Source organism: Dasypus novemcinctus, chromosome 17 (genome assembly GCF_030445035.2).
Source record: "Dasypus novemcinctus isolate mDasNov1 chromosome 17, mDasNov1.1.hap2, whole genome shotgun sequence".
Taxonomy (NCBI): domain Eukaryota; kingdom Metazoa; phylum Chordata; class Mammalia; order Cingulata; family Dasypodidae; genus Dasypus; species Dasypus novemcinctus.
In genome coordinates this window covers 4,551,819-4,573,728 of record NC_080689.1, presented here as the reverse complement: position 1 = coordinate 4,573,728, position 21,910 = coordinate 4,551,819, and the positions used below count along the sequence as shown (strand labels likewise).

The window sequence follows — 21,910 nt, the reverse complement described above, 5'->3', positions numbered from 1 at the left end:
CTGAGTCGCAGTGGTGGCAGTGGACGTGTGGCAGAGCCACGGCCTGGAGGGCTGGGCCAGGCGCTCACCCTGCCCAGGAGGGAGCCGAGCTGGGTGCAGCGCCCTCGGTGGGCCCCGGTGCCTGGCACTGCAGGCCGTGGGCAGCCTCTGGGCGGGGGCACCGCGGGGCGGCACCCACGAGGCATCCCTGGGCAGGCAGCCATCCTTCTCCGGTGGGTGGGCCTCACAAGAGGGCCACCGAGCCACCACGCGTCCCCGGTGTGTCCCCAGGGAGCCCGCCACCAGCGCCACCCCAGCTGCAGCTCAGGGAGGGTTGCCATGGCAACTCAGTGGGCAAAACAAACACCGAGGGGGCAGCGTGCTCAGACAGGGCCCCGTGCACAAGTGGGGGAGGCGGGGGTTTGCTCTGGGGAATTTTCTGGTGCAGCCATAAAATTAACAGGCAAAGGCTGGTTTACATATGAATGACTTCCCACCAAATTACTGTAACTTCATATTTTTACATTCTAAGACTAGCAAGTAAATAAACTAGTTATCAAATTTAGTACAAAATTCCCCTTATGAGATGTAAAATTTGCAGTTACCAGGAAACAATTTTTTTAAAAAAGACTCCAAATTGTGCGAAGACCATTATGTCATGCATTAAAAAAACTTCAGTGGCTTGTTCAAGACTTTTTACATGAGAACGAGTCTCCTTATCAAGAACACAGTTAAATATTTTGGTAGGCATGGTGATTTTCCATTTGAAAGATAAGCCCAAGTCATTTTAGAAAAGGCTGCGCCTGCTTCTTGCGGGCAGATTTAGTCCCCGGGGCGTGCTTGGGAAGCCTGACCGCGCTGAAGGCCAGGCCCACCAGCGCCAGGGGCCATACGGGCCGGGGCTGCCCAGCACCAGAGCAGGTAGAAGCTTCTACTGAAAGCAGAAACCAGAGGTTCCCAGACACGGGTCATCAGAGCTTTTACATTAATGGGTTATTTCAGAAAGGGCTTTTCCATTTACATAGAAATGTACAACTTCTCAAAAGCTACCTATCCCCAGTCAGTGCCAAACTGCCTTGAGGAACAAGGAAGAATAACTTGTGAACTGCCACACCGCCTTTGATTCACATGGTAAAGAAGCTAACTGCTGGCATGGCTGGCTGAATCGTTTTAGTTTTATACATTAAATTATAATTGAGGTTATATACTCATTTCATCTTCAAAGGAAACTGTATTTTCTTTCTCCCAAATGCTTAACTTCTGTTTCAATTTCCTAAATTTGCCCGATGGGACTGAATGCAGAGTGACACTGATCATGGCTCTCCACGGTCCGGCTGAGTCTTAGCGCCCAGCACCCAGCACCAGTGCTCAGTACCCAGTGAGTACCCAGCACCAGTGCTCAGTACCCAGTGAGTACCCAGCACCCAGTGCTCAGTACCCAGTGAGTACCCAGCACCAGTGCTCAGTACCCAGTGAGTACCCAGCACCCAGTGCTCAGTACCCAGTGAGTACCCAGCACCAGTGCTCAGTACCCAGTGAGTACCCAGCACCAGTGCTCAGTACCCAGTGAGTACCCAGCACCCAGTGCTCAGTACCCAGTGAGTACCCAGCACCCAGTGCTCAGCGCCCAACGCCCAGTGCTCAGCACCCAACACCCAGCCCTCGGTGCTCACCACCCAGCGCGTGCCCAGCACGCAGCGCTCAGTGCAGGCCAGTGCCCATTGAAAACCCAGCACTCAGTGCTCAGCGCCCAGTGACTAGCACCCAGCACTCAGTGTAGCCCAGTGCCCAGAGCCCAGTGGGTGCCCAGCACCCAGTGCGCAGTGCCAAGCCCAGTGCCCAGCACCCAGTGCAGTGCCCAGCCCAGCGCCCAGCACTATGGTGGGAGAGGAGAAGGGATGCCTGTGGCAGCTCCTGTTTCCTGCTAGAGGGCCGGCCCGCGGGTGCAGGCAGCTGCCTACTTTTCAGGAGTCAATAATACATCTTGAGAAGAGCCAGGAGAGATTTTAGGAAGAAGGGCTGCCTTGTTTTGAATCTACATGCTTATTTTTTACAGCAGCCCGGTACTTGTTTTCAAGGACTTCCATTTTTGAAGAGAAAACTTACGGTGGTGATCCTAAATAACCACTAACTTTAGGGAAGCTCTGCTCCTGCTTTCCTGGATTCTAGCACCACGGGGGCCCGGCACAGCTCGGCAGGGGCTCCGCGTGGACCATGCCACAGGATCAAGCCCCACGCTTTGTGAGGCCACCCAAAGACGCCTCAGAGCACGGCCTCCCTGCCGCCAAGCGCCAAGTGACACAGACGACGCGCCGGGGTGACCTGCCCAGGGCACCTGAAGACCACCGGCAAGCCCCCGCCCGTGCCATCCCGCCCGTCTCTCAGGAAAGCAGGAGAGACCAGGGGTCCACCTGGCACGACTTCAAGGGCAGAAGGCCTTACGGACACTGGAATCCAGCAGAGAGGCGGCCGCCGAGCCCTCACAGCCACCCGAGGGCCGACGGCAGGACGCGGCCCCCCTGCGGCTCTGGGCCCCCGAGCCCTGTCCTCGACTGTCCTGGAGGGGGTGCCCTGGAGGGCCGCGGGAGCCGCCCCCGCCCTCAGCGCAGGGACAGCGGTGGCCGCAGGTGGTTCCAGCGCCTGGAGGCGGCAGCCCTGGGGGCGGGGGGGGGGGGAAGCCTCAGAGGAGGAACGGCCTCCCTCACCTGCCCAGGTGAGGGGCATGCGCACGTGCCAGCGCCACAGGGCAGCAGATGTGCCTCGCCCAGGCAGAGTGGGGGCGCCGTGGACCCAGAGCGCAGGAGGCGCCAGGCACCCTCTCCCTCTTACACAGAGAGAGCGCTGAGGGCGCCCCTGGACGTGGAGGGTGTGCTGGTGAGGCGCTGGGAGCCACAGGCTGGACGCATTGGGGGGACTGGCCCCATGTCGCTACACCTGGGGGCTGGCACCTGCTAGGAGAGACCCCAGGGTGTCAGGGTGGAGAGACCAGCCTCGTTTATTCCAGAAGACTCAGGAGAGCCACGGTGGTGGGGCAGACACACCCCAGAGCAGCTCCTGCCCTCGGAGCCTGCTTGGGTCAGGTCCAGGGAGGGAGGGGCCCAGGTGTGAAGGAGGGGCCCAGGTGAGAAGGAGGGGCCCAGGTGAGAAGGAGGGGCCCACGTGAGAAGGAGGGGCCCAGTTGTGAAGGAGAGGCCCAGGTGTGTGAAGGAGGATTCCAGATGTGAAGGAGGGGCCCAGGTGTGTGAAGGAGGATTCCAGGTGAGAAGGAGGGGCCCAGGTGTGTGAAGGAGGATTCCAGATGTGAAGGAGGGGCCCAAGTGTGAAGGAGGGGCCTAGGTGTGAAGGAGAGGCCCAGGTGAGAAGGAGGCATCCAGGTGTGTGACGAGGCCAGTTAGTGTTTTAGAGTCCAGGGTTCTAGTCAGGATTTGCTGTTCTTCACTAACTGCTTCTACACATCCCAGAACTTAGACCTGACCTGATGCCAAGTCAGAGAAACCCTGGAGTAAGTTCTGAGAATCTTGGAGAGAGGATGGAGAGGAGAATTTTGTGGGGGACTGGGACTGTGTATGCAGACATAAGGGTGAAGTTCTGGCAAAGCCACTTTCTCTAAGGTTGTTCTGATTTTTCTATACTGAAAAGCAATCCACTTCCATAAACGAGTCTGCTGTGAGCCAGCTGGAGGTAGAAGGCAGGAGCTCCACATAACTTGAACCTGAAAACAGAAGCCGCCGTGTCCTCTACAGGGTCTGTCAAGTTCTCTAGTTCACTTTGTTACTTTTATACGGTTTCCCTTCTGCCACACCCAATGCTAGGTCATAGGTCATCTCATTTTATGGACATTGCCATATTGAAATTAAGAGTAATAATAGCGGAAACCAAAGTGGCCCTTTATTGCTCACAGCTCCACCTGGCACACTTTGCAAAAGTTAGACCTCAAATGTTTGGTAATTTTTCTTTGATTTTTTTTTCATAGGTAACCACATTTGGCTAGTAAGAGAGAAAAGACATCTGAGCTTTAATCCATCATCAAAGATGAAAATTTTAAAATGAAAAATACTGCTCTAACAGAAATCAACGCATGTAACTGGAGCGGCCTCCTCTCTGCAGTGATTCCTGGACGGGGTTTAATGACGCTCCAGCATTAAAAGGGCAGCTCAGAGGTCAGACACCACGTGACACCTTCATGGGTCGGCCTGAGCAGTGCGCTACGTACTCGCGGCTTTGTGCGCCCCAAACTGGAAAGACTTAACCATGAGCAAGAGAAGGTTAGGGTTCTGCCAACTGCCTGCTATCGCCGCTCGGGGCCGCAGCTTTGAGAGGAGGCAGGGGCCGGATCCTTTTAAAGGGGCTTGTCTGGCGGGGCCTGGCACAAAGCCCCCCCAGCTTTCTTTTTCCATTTCTCTTCAACGGGAAAGGAGAGGTTAGCAGCACGTTTAAAGGTTATTATCAAATATACAAATTCTTTTCGGACAGAATTCCTTTCTCTGGAAACAGGGCAGGAGATGTACAGGCCATAAATATTTTTACATCAGAAGGTGAGCGGTCCGGCAAGAGGACCGCACGTCCCGGCCAGCTAGGGCGGGAGGCCGCGGGGCACTAGGAGCACGTCACAAGCACTGAAGCGGAAGTTAAGCCAGCGAGTCCTCTCGGCGAAACAACGTGGCGGCCGTTTACAGTTCGGAACAACGAGAGTCAAACTGTAAGGCATGACACACTTCTCGGCAGACCAGGCTTGGACACGCTCCTCCCGTCCCGCTGGCGCGCGGCGGCCACAGGCTCTGGCGCTTGGGTCTCTCGGGTGACCTAGCGCTAACTTTCCATCAGCGCCTTCACTTGCAGCGCAACCTGGCCACCAGGTAAGCTACGCTCAGGAAGAGCCACACGATCAGTAAACTGGGGCTCAGGGCTAGCAGGGGGAGGGAGCAGAGCAGGCTGGGGTCCAGCCTGAGGTCGCGCATGGGCACCAGGCCGCTCAGGTTCTTCTGGGTGACTACCTCCCGCGTTCCAATGCTGTGAAGAGAGGGTGGGGGGAGGGAAGGAACAAAGGAGGGTGGAGACAAAGGGGGGGAGACGTGCATCGGGTTTTACAAAAAATAAAACGATAAAAAGTATGGGAGAAGGAAGAGAACCAAAGAGTAAGATTAAAAAAAAAAAATGGAATGAAGCCACAACAAAAAATAAAGACGTATGCAGAAAAGGGTGGGAAAGGAAGAGCGAAACAAACCAGCACAGTTACAAGAAAAAAGGAGAGAGAGAGAAGTGAAAATAAGAAAAACCATTGTAGTCTACTGAAAATGAACACATGCAGGCTGGCGAATGGTTGTGCATGTCCACGCTCCCCCGGCCACGCACGAGGCCATGCTGCGCCATGCGCTCATGCTGTGGACGGGCTCAGGGAAGCAAGGAGCATGAAGAACCATTGGCCGTTTGGCCTTCTCACAGACGCCTGGCCCGGGGGCCACCTCTGCCAAATCTGCCTCGTGACGTCCCGCCCCCACGGTGGCACCTGAGGGCACGGCGTCCCCGCTCACCGGGCAGCGGCAGGGGAGAGCAGCCGGCACAGGGGAGAGCGGCCGGCACAGGGGAGAGCGGCCAGCACAGGGAACAGTGGCCGGCACAGGGGAGAGCGGCTGGCACCTGTTGGCCCGCCAAGGCTTCTGCCACAAGATGATGCCTGAGAAGAGACGCCCTGAGAGGCGGCGCTCGGCTGCACTGGCAGTGCCGTGCGGCTCTCCCCTTGGGCGCTCCGAGGCCACACGACTCTGGCCCACGCCCCAGCCACGCCCCCCGGTGGCCCTGGGCAGAGGCAGGTCAGGGACCACTGGCTGGCCTGGGCAGGGACGCCTGGAGAGGTGGGCGGGAGGTCCAGGAAGCAGCAGGAAGGGTCCCTCGCCCCTCCTTCCCCGGCTCACCCTCAGCCGCAGGAGAAGCTGGCCTTGGGGGCGCGACCCTCTGCCCTCCCCGCAGGCCCGCAAGGGCTACATTCCCTCTGGCAGGATGTGAGTAAGAAAGCCAGAGACCAGGGTGCTCCCCTGGGGCTTGCGGCCTCCCCGGGAGAAGCGGGCCTCCACCACGTGGCCGGTCCAGAGCACGTGGAGGCCACGGCACCTAGGGCGCCCACCCAAGGCCAGGCACAAGCCCGCGGGGCAGCAGTTCGGCTCGGCAGGGGGGACTCTGGGGGTGGGCAGGGGCGCAGCAGGGCCAGGCTGGGCTGCTACTAAAGGAACATGTCCCCTGTGGACAGTTTAGAAATTCAGGAAGTCAGGGGCGTCCATGCCTGGAGGCCGGGGGACGGCCCCGTCAGAAGCCGCGCGTGCTGGGCGACCCTTTTCCTAAAGCACCGTTAGCGTGAGAAAGCCTTGCACGGGGGGAGGGGGGTGCCTTTGCAGACGGGGCAGCTGAGGGGCTCGGGGTGCCATCGTCCCACAACCATGGGCCCCTGCGATTTCCCTCTGCCTCTCCGCTGGCTTGGGGTGCGGCACGGCGAGCCCGGGAGGCTTCCCCCGGGCCCCCCTGGACGCCACGCAGAGGCCACGCTCTCCTCACGTGCGGAAGCGGGCAGCTACTCCGTCTTCACAACACGCTCCTATCAAGAGGCAAGGGCTCGTTTTCATGCATTCTTGTGAGAAGGCCAAACAGCAGAAACATACTGAAAGGATAAGAGAATTGGACGCTTTACAGGTCTGGTGAGAGGACAAATGAGATGAACATTCAGGAGACGCGACTGCTGGGAAGGGACGTCAACAGCATCGTGAACAACATGGAAGGAGACGGGAAGACGGGCTTCTTATCCTTTCTTTTGGTATGTGGGGCCGGGTGCTTGCCAGCAGTGCTTGAAACAAGGCTTGGGCCGACAGGGAACGGACTGTTTCGTTCCGGCTCTAATTCTGCAAACACCTGCTGCCTTGGGTCGGTTTGGCCCCAGGGGTGGCACCCAGCACCCAGCACGCTGCGGGGCGGGTCAGCTGCCGCCACTGGAAAACACTCATCTGGACACTCTGCTCGCGAAAGCCAGCAGTGCCTGGGCTCAGGAGAAGCGGGCAAACCAGTGCAGCCTGCAGGCGCGCTGCCGTCGCTGAGCTTGCAGATAGACATATGGACCTTGTTCAGCTGCGCCGTCATATGCCTTTGCCTTACACAGAGGACGCTGCGGGTAAGACTCCACCCAAAGGACGCACACCGCAGAGCGGGCGGAAATGGGAAAGCCACGGCAGGGTCGGCGGTGCTGCCTCCCGGCACCCAGCCTGCGCTCCAGCCCACGCGCTCCCGAGCCAGGCCTGCTCATGGAAACGGGCGACTCTTTTCCTCTCTCCCCCTCGACTTAAAAGACGATGCAGCCTCCGTTTGCCAGTGCCCACAGTGTGGCCTTGGGCACACGGGTGGATTTCCCAGCCACGCTGATGTGCCGGCGGGAGCCACGGGGCCTGGCGCCGGGGGGGTGGGCTGCGCCAGGGGGCGGGCTCACCTGCGCATGCACTCCAGGGCCTGCGTGAACACCTGCGGGGCCATGCCGTGCTCGTGCTGCAGGATCAGGCACTGCTCCAGCGTCACCGACATGGCTGTGCGGTCCTTGGCGCTCTTGCAGCTGGTGAACCGGACCCCGTTAAGGCGGCGGCAGATCTGCCAACAGGAAAACAGGCTGCGCTGGGGGGGCACAGAGGGCACGCATGCCCTTCACGCGGGAAGGGCTCGCGGCTGGCCCGGGCAGGACGGGCAGCAGCAGTCCTGCGGCCGCTTTCATGTCCACTCCCCGTCCTGCCAAAGCCGGACGGAAACCGGGTCCCTTAACAAGAGGAGTGCCTCCGGGGTGCCCTGCGCCCCCTCCAAGCCGCTCCTTCTCTGGCTGCGGTGCCACTGCCAGCTGCCCGCTTCCAGGGTAGCCTGGGGCACCCTCGTTTCCAGCCTTTTCGCCGCAAACCCCTTGGAGGGGGGAGCAGAGCTGCCGGGCTCGGGCTCGGGCGTCGGAGCAGCTCCCAAGAAGCCCCCGCGCCTGGTCTCCGGGCCTTTCTGGAAGGCGAGGGTTTCGCCCCACCCTCCGCCTGCTTGGATGGACGCGACTCCCTCCCCTGCAGCCCGGAGCAATCCCCACTTCCTGAGCGCTCAGTCCGACAGGCTGGGCTATTTTGGTTTTTCGGGTGTCTGTGGCACCCTCACTGGGCAGCAGGCAGATCTGAGGGGACGTGAGGCTCCTTGTCTTTATTTATCTCGCTTTGTGGAGAAATATTCACGTGCTTAATTCCAGCTGCTGCCCTGGCTCCACGGGGAGGCTGAGGCCGCTGCGAGCTGTGTGCGCTGTACCCTTCCGAAGCCCGAGTGTGCGCAGCCGCAGCGCTCCAGCGGCCTCGCCCTGAGCGCGCTGCGCTGTCTCACCACCAGCCCCGCACGACGGCACGTTCCCGGCACCTGTGCCCTCGGAGGCCAACATCCCCCCCACGGGCCCCCGGGCTCTTCTGGGCAGTGGGTGCGGGGCAGTCCCAGAAGCATGCCAAGAGGCCAGCGCAGGGGATGCCAGACGGGGTCACAGGACCATCAGGAGGAGAGCAGGCTCCTCCGAGGACACACCCTCCGCCAGAGCGGCGTGGGCTCGGGTACACGCCAGAGTCCACAGCTGGGGCCACGCAGGGCCATGAACAGGCCCGGGAGAGGTTTCGATCGCGGGCGGCGCGTCCGGAGAAAGGCAGGTGGGGTGCAGCCCCCCCCCACTCCCAGGGCCTTGGGGGACCATCCGAGAACTGAGGACCCCTCCGCGGCTGAGTCCTGCCTCCTGCCCTGGGGGCCCTACCAGCAATAAGGGTAGGAGCTGCGGGGGGACTGCAGGCACGCATGCAAAAGAAGACGTCGGCCGGCGGCCACGGCGCGCAGACCGGCGGCTCGGGGCCCTGCACCTGCCCTCGCCTGCGAACCATCCGTGCGCCCGGTGCTGCGTCTGCTTCAGGAAGGCAGGTGGGCCTGTGCGCGTCGGCCGCTGCCAGGGGAGCCGCAGCTGGGGACGGGGCAGCAACCGAGGGACCCGGCGGTGGCTGAGGGTTTGATCTAGCGGCCGCCGAGGGACGAGGCCGTCCAGCCTCTGTGCCATGGCAGGGGCTGCCCCTCGGCTGGGGCCTGGCCTGGGGCAGGGGAAGGGCCGTCCTCCACCCGCCAGGGAGTGAGCAGCTCCCCGGGGCCTCACGTAGCCCAGGACCACCCGGCTCTCCTGCTGTGGGGACACGGGGCTCCAGGGGCTGAGGGGCCGCCTGCCGCCTGCTGCGCAGCACCACGGGGCCGGGGCTGCAGGTGCCGCCCCTCAGCCCACTGCCCATGCCTCTGTCCGACCGAGCAGCACCCGGCGCTGGAAACAGGCACGGGGACCCCTGAGCTTTCCGTCAGCTGGTGCTTCAGGACGAACCGCTGGAATTAAAAGAGGGAAAAGGCACCTGCCTTGGAGGGGACGGCCCCCTCCCGGCAGCCCCCGTCTCTCATGAGGACAGGGCTCTCCAGCTGGACGCCCAAAGGGCACAAGAACAGGGGCTTTAAGCAGAAAGGACGACACCAGCAGCGAACACGTTCGTCCTGGAGACAGGAAGCAGCACGGGCGCCGAGAGGACACCCCAGGCGGCCGCGGGCGCCGGGGCCTGCGAGACCGTGAGCGGCTGGGGAGAAGGATGGCAAAGCCGCGAGCGGGCCCGGAGGAGCAGGTGCGGGTGGGGTGCGCGGGTCCAGCCCCGGGGCAGGCAGGGCCTGGTGTCCGGGAGTGTTCCGGGGAGCGTTACCCGCACGGGCCGCTGGCACGCACAGAGCCTGCCCTCTCGCAGTGGGGAGCGAACGACTGGCTGAGAAACTGCTCTGGTGTTTGGTCTCAAAGTAGGGGCTGGGAATACAAGTGGGCTCAGGAGGAAAGAGCTGGACCTGAGCACTCGGGGAAGGAAGGAAGATGGAAGAGCGGCGCACGCCTGGGCCCAGGGGCCCGTGCTGCCGGTGCTGCGCTGTGCTGCACATACCTCGGCGGCCTGCCAGAGGATGTCCACGTTCTTGTGCTTCCGGGCGTGCACGTTCTGGCCCAGGAAGCGCAGCAGCTCGGGCAGGCACGTCTGACTCCGAGACCGAGGGAGACCTGCGTGGAGAGCAGGGCGTGGGTGCCGAGGCCGCGCTGGACGGCAGCTCCGGGCGGGGAGGGGAAGCAGTGGCTGCTCGAGAGCCGGCGAAGGCTGGTGGTTCTCATGCGCACTAAGCCAGAAGCGGGGCCGTGGCTAGGGCCCGGAGGGGCTGACGCTGGGTGACAGCTCGGCGTCCACCTCAAGGGCAGCCCCTCCGCCCCTGCGGGCGGGGACAGCACACACACCAGGAGGGGCCTCCCGCAGCCAGAGGACAGAGGCAGCCCGGTGAGCGGCCGTGAGTGCAGGCACTTACAGTCCTCCGGCAGCACCTCCTTAAACTGCTCGAAGTAGGAATTGAGCCGCACCAGGCTCTCCACGTTGATCACTTCTTGCAGGGAGGTATCGCCGAACCTTTGGAGGTCACGAGAGGAGAGCGTCAGCTGGCCCCCTCGTGACTGCGTTAGCCCAACAGGGCCGACGCCTCCGTTGCTGTGCGTTTACCACGCTCCTTAGAGAGAGAGGTGCTGAGCCGCCTTCTCCCCCCAAAGCACGGGGTGCGCTCCCCTGGGCTGGCGACAAACGTGAACACATCCCAGCGGCAGGAGCCACGACACGCTGGGATGGAGGTGCCCGACTCTGGGATGCGGCCCGGACCAGAACAAAGCTGAGACACCTGGTCCTCGCCGGCACGTGACAGCTGTCGTGGCCGGGCTAGCGTGCCCTGTCCTCCCATCTCGAAAGTGGCCCAGGGAAGGGAAGGCAGTGAGTCAGGCCCGGGCAGAGGACATGGTCCCGGGGTTGAGGCTGAAGCCCCCGGATGGCTGCAAAACCAACGCCTAACTGTCCCTCCTGGACCATCCGCAGGCACCGGCTCATCGCCCTTCACGCCACCCGGCCTCCCAGGACATGGGGCTCACCCTGTGTCTACACTGGGAAGTGAGTACACGTGGAATGCCACCTACAGAGCGGGTCAAGGTGGTCATGGAAACACAAGCGCTGCAGCCCAGACCAAGGTGCGCCAGCTCTCCACTCTCCCGGCGTCACGGCTGGGAGCCGCCCTCTTGCCTCCCAGTCACACCCCTCCAGGCATGGCGTGTCCGCCCTGGAGCCCGGGCTCCTCCCCTGGCTTCTCTTCCTGGGCCACCACCCGGACTCCAGGCCCTCTAGGCATGTGCTTGCCTCACCCTCGATGCCCCGAGGCCCCGGGACCTCACCATCCCGAGTGCCACTGTCCCTCAGCCCTGCTGGGGGCACCTGCTCCCCAGAGGCCCTCACCGTCTCCCTTACACCCTGCCCCACATAAGCCCCCACGCCATCACTCCCAAAGGGGCCGCCTGTCCGGTCTCCATGACAACGCCCTGGTCAGGCCCTCTCCAACGCGCTCTTCCTCACTTTCGCCCGGCTCGGCTCCGACAGGGGACTCTGGGGCCCGAGTATGTCCTGCCTGGCTGAAAGCCCTGTGTCCCTGGCCCAGCCGCCTCAGCGTCATCCTCGGCGGGCTCCCGCCAGAGGGTCGCCCAGCCCGGCAGGACTCCGCTCTGGCCCGGGGCCCCAGCCCTGCGCTCGCTCGGCTCCTGAGAGCCCGGCCGGGCCACCTCCAGGAGGCGCCCTGCCAGGCCCGCTCTCGCCCTGCAGCCACGCGCCACCCTCCCCACCCCCGCGGTGCACCCCTGGCCACGCTCCCCCTCCCCCCCGCGCACATGCCCCCTCCCCCTGAGCACACATCCCCCCTCCCGCGCTTCCTCCTCACCGCTCCCGTGCCCACACACACACCCGCGGGCCCCCAGGAGCGCCCACGCGCCCCGCCCCTGCCGCTCACACCCCGCGCACACATCCCCGGGCCGCGCTCCCCTCCCCCATGCGCACTCCCCGACCACGCTGCCCCCACTGCAGGCACGCACCCCCGGCCACGCGCAACCCCCAGCCACGCGCCCCCTCCACGCGCTCCCCGCCCCGCATGGCCACGCCCCCGCGCACCTCTCGGCCAGCGTCTGCTGCTCGTTGATGCCCACGTTGAAGAGCACGGGCTGCACGCGCAGCAGCATGCCGCTCTGGATCTCCCGCGGCAGGGCGTCGAAGAGCGGCCCGGGCAGCGGGATGCGCACATTGAACCCGTCGCTGGGGAGGGCGGGGAGGGAGACGGGGATGCCGTGGGGGCTTGGCATCGGCCAGGCCCGCGGGGTCAGGGAGGGGCACGGGGAGCAAGCACGGCCAGCTGGGCATCTCCACAGGACCGCAGGCCGGAGCCCCACGCCGCCCGCTCCCCACACGCCCTCCTTACCGGTTGCCCGTGATGACGGGCAGCATGTCGGAGGACGCGGTCGATGCGGCCTGCGTGACCTTGAAGGTCACATTCCTCAAGTCCATGATCCCCAGGCTCATGTCCTCCAGCATCGCCAGCTCCTCACCTGGGCGTGGGGGGGCGGTCAGGGGGCCGACGTGTGGTCGGGGGGCCGACGCGTGGTCGGGGCCGACGCGTGGTCGGGGGGCCGACGCGTGGTCGGGGCCGACGCGTGGTCGGGGGGCCGACGCGTGGTCGGGGGGCCGACGCGTGGTCGGGGGGCTGACGCGTGGCCCGGGGTCGGGGGCATGTCAGGGGACGAGGACGCCGAGCCCCGCCCGCAGGCGCGCCCCGCGGGTGCCTCACCGTAGGTGCTCAGCAGGCTCTCGAACTGGGCGAGCAGCCCGATGGTGTGCAGCTGCCGCAGGAACCCGTCGTCGTGCAGGCAGTTCCGCAGCTTGATGATGAAGCCACAGATGAGCGCGGTCAGCTGTGGGGGGGGGCGCGGGAAAGGGTCAAGGGGCCACGGGGCCGCGGGGCCCTGCAGCCACCACACCCCCTCCCTCGGGGCGACCTGGCTCACGCTCGGGGCTCCCGTGCCCGTCGCCCCCAAAGGAGGGCTTGGTTGGGGGCTATCTTCTGACCTGCCCCACCTGGGGTGATTCCGGGCAGGAACTTTCCGGAAGCCCAGAATTAATTCCCCACAATGACAGGCTCTGCCTACGCCAGAGCCACGCCAGGTCTGGCCGGAAGCTGGGCTGACTGCATGCAGGGCGGCAGGCACCAGGACACGGCTGCCCGCGGGAGGGCACGACGGCAGGGCACCGACCGCCCGGGCGCCCACATGCTCCCGCTCATGCCGCGCTCCTGTCCGACGTGCTCCCCCCTTGGCCTGCCTTGCTTGGAGGGAGCCGCAGGGCCGCAGGCCGCAGGCCCCTGGACGGAAAAGGCTGCGCTGCCCCCGCGGGCTTCCGCGGCCCACCCCTGGGGCCTGCACGTGGGGCGCCCCGCTGCACGCAGGCTTACGGTCTGGCAGAGGACGACGTCGCGGCGGTGCTGCAGGCTGAGCTGCGTGCCGACGGTGGGCGCGCCGTCCTGCATCAGCAGGAACACCATGGCCTTCTTGGCCTTGTCGCTCATCATGGCCACGCAGTCCCCAAGCGTCGTCAGCAGCGGGTACAGGGCCTCGCTCCACTCGCCTGCGCCGCAGCGTGCAGAGAGACGGGCTGAGCGCGGGCTCGGAGCCCTGGCCGCCCGCCCCGCCTCCCCCCACGCCCCAGCAGGCCGAGCTCGGCCCCCAGCAGGACCCTGCCCCAGCCTGGGCTCCGCGGGCCCCGTGAGCACTGCACACCGAGCTCAGGACTGCGCTCGCAGAGGGAGTGGGGGAAAAACTTCCGCTGGTCACAGCAAGGCAAGAAGACAAGGCTCCACACAGGAGCCCCTGCACCACGGCCCACCATCCTCCAGCTGGAGGCACCCCTCACCGCCCGAGGCCTGGGGTCAAGCCGAGACCCCGGCCCTGGTGGCACAGGGCCAGCGCCACGCCCGCCAGGCTCTGCGCAAACGCCCCGGGCCCTGCTGTCTCCAATGGCTCTGGTCCACGCTGCCCCAGCCGTCACCCGCAGTGTCCCTTCGCTTGCTTCCCTCCAAGCCCTGCCTGGGGTCACCTGCCCCCATCCCAGTTTTCTTCTAGGAATGCAAAGCAACTTTGGCCCTGCACAAAACTGCACTTAAGACATTGATTCTCGGAGCAGAACAGGGTGGAAAGTGTTTCGGCCTTCAGTGCCGTTTCTTCCTTCCTGTTTAGAAGTTTAAAAGAGAAGACGCCCTCAGAGTTCCTACTTTTAGCAGGCCACCGGGCCCGGCGTCTGGCACTTGCTCATTGCCAGGCCATGCGGAGCATGGCGAGGGGTGGTGGGGGGTGAGGAGGCCGGCGTGGGCGGCGGAATCCAGGCGCTGAGGGCAGGGCGCCGGCTCTGCGCTCTCCAGCCGCCTGCCAAACGCCTTGCTGAGCAACACCTAGAACGTGCCACGGACCCCCTCGGGGGCTGGCCAGGGCCAATTTCTAGGTGGATGTGGCAGTTCCAAATTGGGAAACCCTCTAGCCGTATGCGCGGCCACCCTGTACGTGGACACAGATCTCTCTCTGTGATGGGAAAAGCAAGCTTAAATGTGGAGGTCCATGACAGGAAGGCCTTAGCAGCTAAATCCCGGAGCGGGAGCCCTGGGCCGGGAAGCGGGACGCCGCGGCCCAGCCCCGGGCCGCTGCCAAGCAGGAAACAGGAGAGAGGCACTGGAGAACACCCAAGTGTGTCCGTCTTCCTCTGGAGTTCTCAGACACCACGTTCCTGCTTCTCAGAACTGCGGAAGCAGCCAACGACACTCAGTGGTTATCAAAGGGACAAATGGCAACCACGTTGCAATAGCCCAAGAGTTTAGGGGAGATGCAGGGGGACGTAAGGTTTTCTTCCCTAAGAAGCAAGTGCCCTTAGAGCAAACACCGCCAGTTCTCTGCTCCACGTGTGCGTGTACGTGCGTCCGGTCAACGGGCCAATCGCAGTGCTGCGCGGTGCCTGACTAAGGCGCCCTCTCCACGCAGGGGCTTTGACCCTGCACGCTTCTCTTTAACCAGCTTCGCGTAGGAACGGCTCCACTCTTGCTGCGCTGACGCGCGGTGGAAATGGTGGACGGGGGGAGGGGATAAAATCACGGGGACATGTGTCTGAGGAGGGAAGGGCGCAGGCGTCTGACGCTGTGCGCCCTCAGTGGCGTGCCGTGCACCTGGCGGCTGCGCTCCCCGTGGGCCCGGGCTGGCTTCTCGGGGCAGGGGAGGAAGTGCTCAGGGGGCCCGGGGACAGAGACCTGCCCGGCCCCGTGGACTGCCACCCACACTTGCTGAGGCCTGCTGAGCCCAGGGCTGCCGATTTCCCACTGAGCTACTAGAGATGGTCTCTGCCCAGTAGGCAGATGCTAAGGCACCTCGGGCCAACACGTGGAGAAAGTGACCATTAACAACTTCCCAACGTGAAGCCCGGGCGGGCAGTGCTGAGGCTTCTGGGCAGGCCCAGGCGGGCGAGGGCGCAGGCTGGAGGGGGGCATTCGCCCGCTTCCTGCACCGGGAGCGCATCGCCAGGCAAGTGCAGCGCCCATGGGGATGCATTTGGTGCGTTCCTGGCACAAGCTCCTGTCCTGGTGCTAGGCTGGACACGCGCTGGCCGGGAGCCGAGGCTGAAGCACCATCCACAGGGCGCCGGGTAACTGCGAAGGGCTCTTCTGAGCCACCCTCTGTGGATGCTCGTTTCCTCATTACCAGGAGACCCAGGGTGGGCAGAGCGTGTGCGTGCATGTGTGTGCTCTAGTGCTACCAGGGTAAACACAGCTCTACAGGGACAGCGGAGGCGCCCCTGCCAGGGCCGCACAGCCCACCTGGAGCCCCTGTGGCAGCCACAGTGCTCCGGCAACGACGCGCCTGACGTAAAACAAGAACGCCCAGGCCTTCCTCCAGCGCTTCCCATGCCAGGGAGCCCCGCGACCAGGACACCCGAGCCTCGACGGCCCCTTTCCTGACCCGACGGCTGGTCCTGGGCGCGCCATGGGGAGGCCGGCCCAGCCTGAAGGAGCCGGGCTGTGCTGCAGCATCAGCAGAGGAGGCGCGAAGCCCGGAAACAGATAAAAAGGGGGAGCCGGCGGGCGGGAGCAGGGGGCCAAGGCTGACGCCAGCAGAGACCTGCAGCACTGCCTGGCGGGAAGCCCAGGGCCTCGTCTGCGCTTGGGGGAGGTTCTGCGGGACAGGAGATGCGACGACACCTGCGGAGCATCAGCTGACGCAGCAGGAAGCGTAACCAGCCCAGGCTCCTCTACACAGGCCACCCGGCGCTCACTGAGAAGGATTCGGCAGGTGAAGGTGACAAAAACACAACCCCTCATGCCCACCGGCCCGAGCTACCCTCGGGAAAGCTGCTGTGGGCTCTGAGACCAAGGGGCACACGGCAGCCGGGAAACCTGCTGGATGCTAAGAGCAAACTGCGGGCACCTGGGAGGGGAGCCACGTACCTGGACCGGGCTCTTCGGGAGGGGGGCTGCCACCTGCACAGAAATGGAGGACGACACGGTGATTAAGCAGCAGCGATGCAGCACACACACGGGCGACGTGACGCCCACAGCAGCCGCACAGGCCCCTGGCGGCCAGGTGACCCAATGGCACAGCCCCGTTCACTGCGGAGACATCCATGTTGCTGACGCCGCAACATACAACGCTCCCGGGGGCGTGGACTAGCGTGTCACACGTGACCACTGATGTGGCCGCGCCCCAGGCCAGCTCGCAGCACCTGGAGGCCAGCTTGCAGCGAGAGGGCTGGTCAGGAAGCTGCAACTTCCTCCTGGCGCCTGCCACGCCCACTTGCTGAGGCCTGCTGAGCCCAGGGCTGGCGATTTCCTGCTGAGCTTCGGGAATTTAGGAGCCAGGAATGAAACCCACGAGTACATGCCAACCAGCTCTCTCCATCTTCAAAATTAACTCAAGCGTTGGTGATTTGGGAGAAGCTAGAATTGGAAGGTCCTCTTGGCTTTCTCAGAGAATACTAGTTTTAACGGGTGTCACATTCTGAGTCACACCTTGGGAAGTAGTCATTTCAGTTGCATATTTCCCTGAGAAACTAGAATTAATTGGATGCTCCCTAAAAGATAAACTTGAAAAGGGATCCTGCAGGAAAAAAGTTTACTTTCTTGTAAGTCTAAACTTTTTGGTGGAAACGTCTTCAGGATCCCCGAGAACAGCCCAAATAGGCCTGATCGAGAGGAGGCGCCAGGCCCAGGAGGCTCGGGGCCTCTTTTGGGACTTTCTGGCCGACCATCTCCTTGAGGGGTGCACCCCCAGTGCAGGGGGCACAACCTGGGGTTTCAAGCAGCAGGGAGAGCAGGGCCCTTTCTCTCTAACCACCTGTGGAAACGACTGCTTACAACCGCAGAAGGGCTGCAGGGCAAAGCGCCGTAACGGCCTCTTCGTCTGAACCCGAGTCCTGAGACCACCTCGCAGCAGGACGGGGACGCTGGCTGGAGTGGCGGTCAGCGCAGGGGCGTAAACGCTGCTGCCCGTCCAGCCACCCGGCCTGGCTGCACTGGCCTCTGCCCGGGAGGACGCCGGGAGCCGCGGCCCCGCGAAGCTGCCAGGGAACAGCCACTCGCTCCACTAGCCTCTCGCTCATGAGAAAGCCCTGGCCGGCAGCTCGCCTCGCGCTTCGGGCCGCGGGGTCCCGTGGGGTCCTGTGGGGTCCCACAGGGTCCCGTGGGCTCCAGCGGCTCTCTGGGTGCTCTCCACGCACAGGCGGCGCTCAGCGCAGAATCTCAGGGGTTCAGGTGGCCCTGCGGGCGTGAAGAGGACGAGACCCAGGAGGAGGGTGTGGAGGGCAGGGACACGAGGGGCGCTCACACGGGAAGGGGAGGGGGCCGGCGGGGGTGCGCCCCAGAGTCCCGCCAGCCAGAGCCCTGGTGGTCCCTGCGGGAGGGGGCGGGGCCGGGCCACTCCCTGGTGGAAGGTGAGGGCCAGGGACCGGGAGGGCGGAGAGCTGAAGTGGAAGGTGACGACGCCCCCCCTCCCCCCCTGGAGGCGCAGAGCTGTCCTCGGGTAACAAACGTCCCCTCAGCCAGGCTGCAGCCCCCGACGGGGCGTTGTACAAAGTCCTGGGGGTACAGCTCCCAGGCGGTTCCTCGCCACCCTCCTGCCCGCGTGGTGGTCTCGGGAGCTTCTGGGCTAGCTAAGGACTTCAGCAGAAGGCCCTTCGGGGTGGTGCAGGGGCGTGGGGTTTCCTGCACTTCTTGGGGCACTGACCAGCAGCGCTGGATCTCTCAAATGTGTGCTTCGTGTTCCCAGCTTAGGACAGAGCTGAGCTCTATGGCACCTGTGACTGTAAGTTAAGGCCTAAGTGTCACAAATAAGTGCTCTTTTAAATAGCTTTAGGGCTACATTTAAATCGACCTGTATTTATACAATACATAGGATTGTATAAATATTTTAGGAGGCGCCTAAAAATGATACTTAAATGATGTTTAAATTAAAATGCAAGATACCCATACATCTTGCATTTTAAAAATTCCATTATATTGTTTTATGGCTGCAGAAAAACTTTAAAATTACAAGCAAGATTCTATCAAAGAAAAATGAGTAATGAGCGTTGACAAAAATTTTAAAAGCAACATAATTTACATGAAGAGACAAAATAGCTCCACGGACAAGACGCGTTCGGGGAATTTCAACTACAGTCCCCGGTGGGTGGCAGTGTGGAGGACGGGGACACTGTGGCGGCCGAGACCGGGGTGAAGCCCTGCCGACTCCTGCAGGCACCGGCCACCGAGGGTGTCTCAGAAACAGGTTTGTCGAGAGGCTCTGGAAACGGGGCTGCGCTGAGCTGCCAGCCCCGCCCCCGGAGCCAGTGGTCCAGCCATGGTCCAGCCGCGCTCCACGCGGGGCACAGGCCTGGAGAGGCCCTGCCTGCCGGGACCCGGCCGCGGCGTGCTGCTCCGGCTGACATCCTACCACCCACTGAGCATCCCCACCGGAGGGTGGTGCCAAACATGGGACCCTAACTCAGCCCTAGGGCAGAGGCTGCCTGCGCGGCCAGTCCCAGGGCCGCCAGCACGAGCGGCCCACAACAGCCCCTCGCCCCACCGGGCGCGCCCTCCTGGCTCCACCAGCCCCCTGGGCGGTCAGCACGCCCACGAGGAAGCCGCCCAAGGCCAGGCCCCTGCAGGCCTGGGGGTGGTCCAAGCCCGGCCGGCCACGGCCCAGGCCTCCCCGCCACGCTGCTGTCCCCGCCGGGGCTCCGGGTGCAGGAACACAGGCCAGGACCTCCGCCCTCCCCGCCCGACAGCCCTGTGCGCAGGGGGCAGGGGAGGAGGTCATGGGGCCAGAAAAGCCAGTGCGAGGACGGAGGAGGCGTGGGGAGGCGCGGGTGCATACGCACGTGTGCTGGCGGGAGGCTGGCATGCAGCACAGGGCGCGGTGCAGGGGCGTGGCGAGGAGGGGACGTCGCCCGGGGGGCTCTCTGGCCGGATCCAGTAGGCGTGGCTATCCCGGTTACCTTTCTTGCTGGCCCCAGCGGCGCAGGGGAAGGCGTCCTCGCAGCCCCCGCCATGCAGGCGCTCCCTCTGCAGCAGCTTGTCCACCCTCTGGATGATGCACTCTAGGCTCTTGTCCACATTCAGCCACACCTTCTCCTGGAAGCCCAGAGGGCCAGGCTCAGCGCTCCTGGCGGAGCACCCCAACACCCGCCCTCCCCCGGCGCCGCGCCCCTGCAAACGCGGGGCCGGGCATTCTAGAAAACACCAAGGAGATTCATCATCCCCGCTTAAGCTGTGCTGGTTTTTCAGAAACATCAGTGTCCTATGGCCACTGCTCGGCAAGGCTGGGAGCCACAGCACAGGGGACTTCCTGTGCCCGACCGCCAGCCCCAGCGGCACAGCGCAGCTGGTCTTGTGGCTCTCCCTCCCCCACAGACCTCCTGCCCGGCAGAGGACCCAGCCCCCCCGCGTGGAGAGGTGGATGCAGCTGGTCGTTTGGGTGGGGGGGAGGAGACGAGGGCTGGGACCAACCCGCTGCGGCTTCACCGCACAAGGCTGCTGGACGCCTTCCCGACATGACCAGAGCCTGTGCGTGACGCGCCCCGCCCGCGGGCCCTGTGCTCTGAGGCCCTGGCGAGGAGACGCTCACACGCCCGCAGCCCAGGGGCAGCCTCTCCCTAGGCCTGCCTACCTGCCCCAGCACCTGAGCGCCCCACCTCCGGGCGCAAGTCCACAGCCCCAGAAGGGCGAAGTGCGAGCTGTGCAGCGAGGAAGCAGCAGGGGCCTGGCTGGTCAGCCGGGGGCTGGAGGGGCAGGGCCCCACGAGGCAGCGGTCCCCGGGACGCGCCTCCTCCCTCTCGTGCCTGAGCCGACGCGGCACGGCCCCCTCCCCGGCCAGCGGCCCCCTCCGCCCCCGAGGCCGCTGACCCCCTGGCCCCTGCAGGCGAGGGCGACTCACCCACTCCTCCTCGTGCCAGTCCACCTGCAGGGAGGAGCGGCTGTTCCTCCCCGCCCACCTGGCCGTGAGCGTGTCCTGGTCGTTCCTAAGCATCACCTGCTCCTCCTCGGTCGAGCTGGGGGAGGCCTTGGAGGCGATGTAGTCGGGCCGCGCGGCGTTCAGCCCGTGGATGGACGTGGCCAGCAGCTTACAGTCGCAGACCGTGACCAGCTGCCGGGTCTGCGCACAAACCACGGCCCGCTGAGTGCCCGAGGGGCTGCCATGGCCCGCAGGGCACCCAGGGAACTGCCACAGCCTGCTGAGCGTCCAAGGGGCTGCCACGGCCCGCTGAGTGCCCGAGGGGCTGCCAGGGCCCGCAGGGCACCCAGGGAACTGCCACAGCCCACTGAGTGTCCAAGGGGATGCCACGGCCCGCGGGGCCCCCGAGGGGCTGCCACGGCCCGCAGGGCACCCAGGGAACTGCCACAGCCTGCTGAGAGTCCAAGGGGCTGCCACGGCCCGTGGGGTCCCTGAGGGGCTGCCACAGCCCCCTCTCGCTCGAGAAGAGACAGCCCGAGGCCAAGCACCCCGTGTGCCCCTGCACTGCATCAACTCAGCAAGTCTGAGCACAAAGGCCACTGCCACATGATGGGGCTGGTGACTCCTAGTGAGAATTCCCAGCAACAAGACAGGAGCACAGGGAGGTAAGGGGAGGCCGAGCACTCGTCCCTGCCCTCCCAACCCTGCGCCCAGAAGAGCCCCAGCGGCCAGGTCGGCTGACTTCCCAGGCCGCCCTTGAACCTGCCCTCTGGTTCCAGGACCACAGCCTTGTCCCTGCCCCCGGCTCTGGGACTGAGCCCTGGTCTCTGGGCGGCCGGATGCCCAGCACTCGGTTCTGGGCCTGGGCAGTTCTGTAGGAGCCGGGTTCTGTGGATTAAGCCTCGGCTTCTGCCAACGACCCTGTTCTTTCCCAGGCACTCGACCTTCGTGCAGCATGCCCGCATGGAAGGACACAGCACGCCCACCTGCCGGGAAAAGCAGCAGCGCCCCGCAGCGCTGCATGTGAACGGGGAGGCGGAGCCAAAGACAGGGGCGGAGCGGGGGGAGGTGTGTGCGTGTTGAGGCAAGTTTGAAAAAACTGAGTAACCTGAAGAAGCACCGTGGAATGGGTCAATGTGCCCACTCCCCCAGCGTGAACCAGTATTTTCAACACTTTCAATCAGGATCCAATTATGGCTAATCAGAAGCCACCTTACCAATTATACATAAACCAGTAAAATTACATTGTTCATTGCACAAGAGCTGTTTCTTTTTTCAGAATTCCAACTACAAAAGCCCTGCCTCAAGAAAAACGCACCGGGTGGGCAGTGGAACTGTAGCAGCCTCGAGAAAACGGCCCCCGTGGACTTGCTGGAAGACGCGCCGGCACAAAGCCGCGGCTGACGTCCTGTGCCCGGGCTCCGCCCCCGGCCTGCTCTGTCCAGCAAGTCCCTGGGCCTCACTGGGCCTTCGCGGGCCTGGACCTGTGGCCCCACCTTCAAGGTGACCCAAGGTCAACCCTCTGCGCTGCTGGCTCTAGGCCCG

The 21,910-nt window shown here is 64.0% G+C and overlaps 1 protein-coding gene across 31 annotated transcripts in view; it reads right to left on the bottom strand.

The window, feature by feature from the left end:
- Positions 1-21,910, bottom strand: part of INPP4A (inositol polyphosphate-4-phosphatase type I A) — a 102,406-nt gene that overhangs the window by 2,720 nt on the left and 77,776 nt on the right. For 8 of the 31 annotated variants that reach the window (XM_058278155.2, XM_058278154.2, XM_071208716.1 and 5 more), the window contains 10 exons: positions 20,348-20,566; positions 19,410-19,545; positions 16,387-16,419; positions 13,360-13,532; positions 12,700-12,823; positions 12,334-12,460; positions 12,030-12,170; positions 10,366-10,463; positions 9,957-10,069; positions 7,445-7,599 (listed from right to left, as the gene is read on the bottom strand). In XM_058278155.2, coding sequence (XP_058134138.1) covers positions 7,445-7,599; positions 9,957-10,069; positions 10,366-10,463; positions 12,030-12,170; positions 12,334-12,460; positions 12,700-12,823; positions 13,360-13,532; positions 16,387-16,419; positions 19,410-19,545; positions 20,348-20,566 — 1,319 coding nt within the window. Of the gene's footprint in view, positions 1-3,845; positions 4,990-6,525; positions 6,629-7,444; positions 7,600-9,956; positions 10,070-10,365; positions 10,464-12,029; positions 12,171-12,333; positions 12,461-12,699; positions 12,824-13,359; positions 13,533-16,386; positions 16,420-19,292; positions 19,546-20,347; positions 20,567-21,910 lie in introns of those variants that run through there. The other 23 variants (XM_058278147.2, XM_058278149.2, XM_058278151.2 and 20 more) reach the window with 10 other exon arrangements.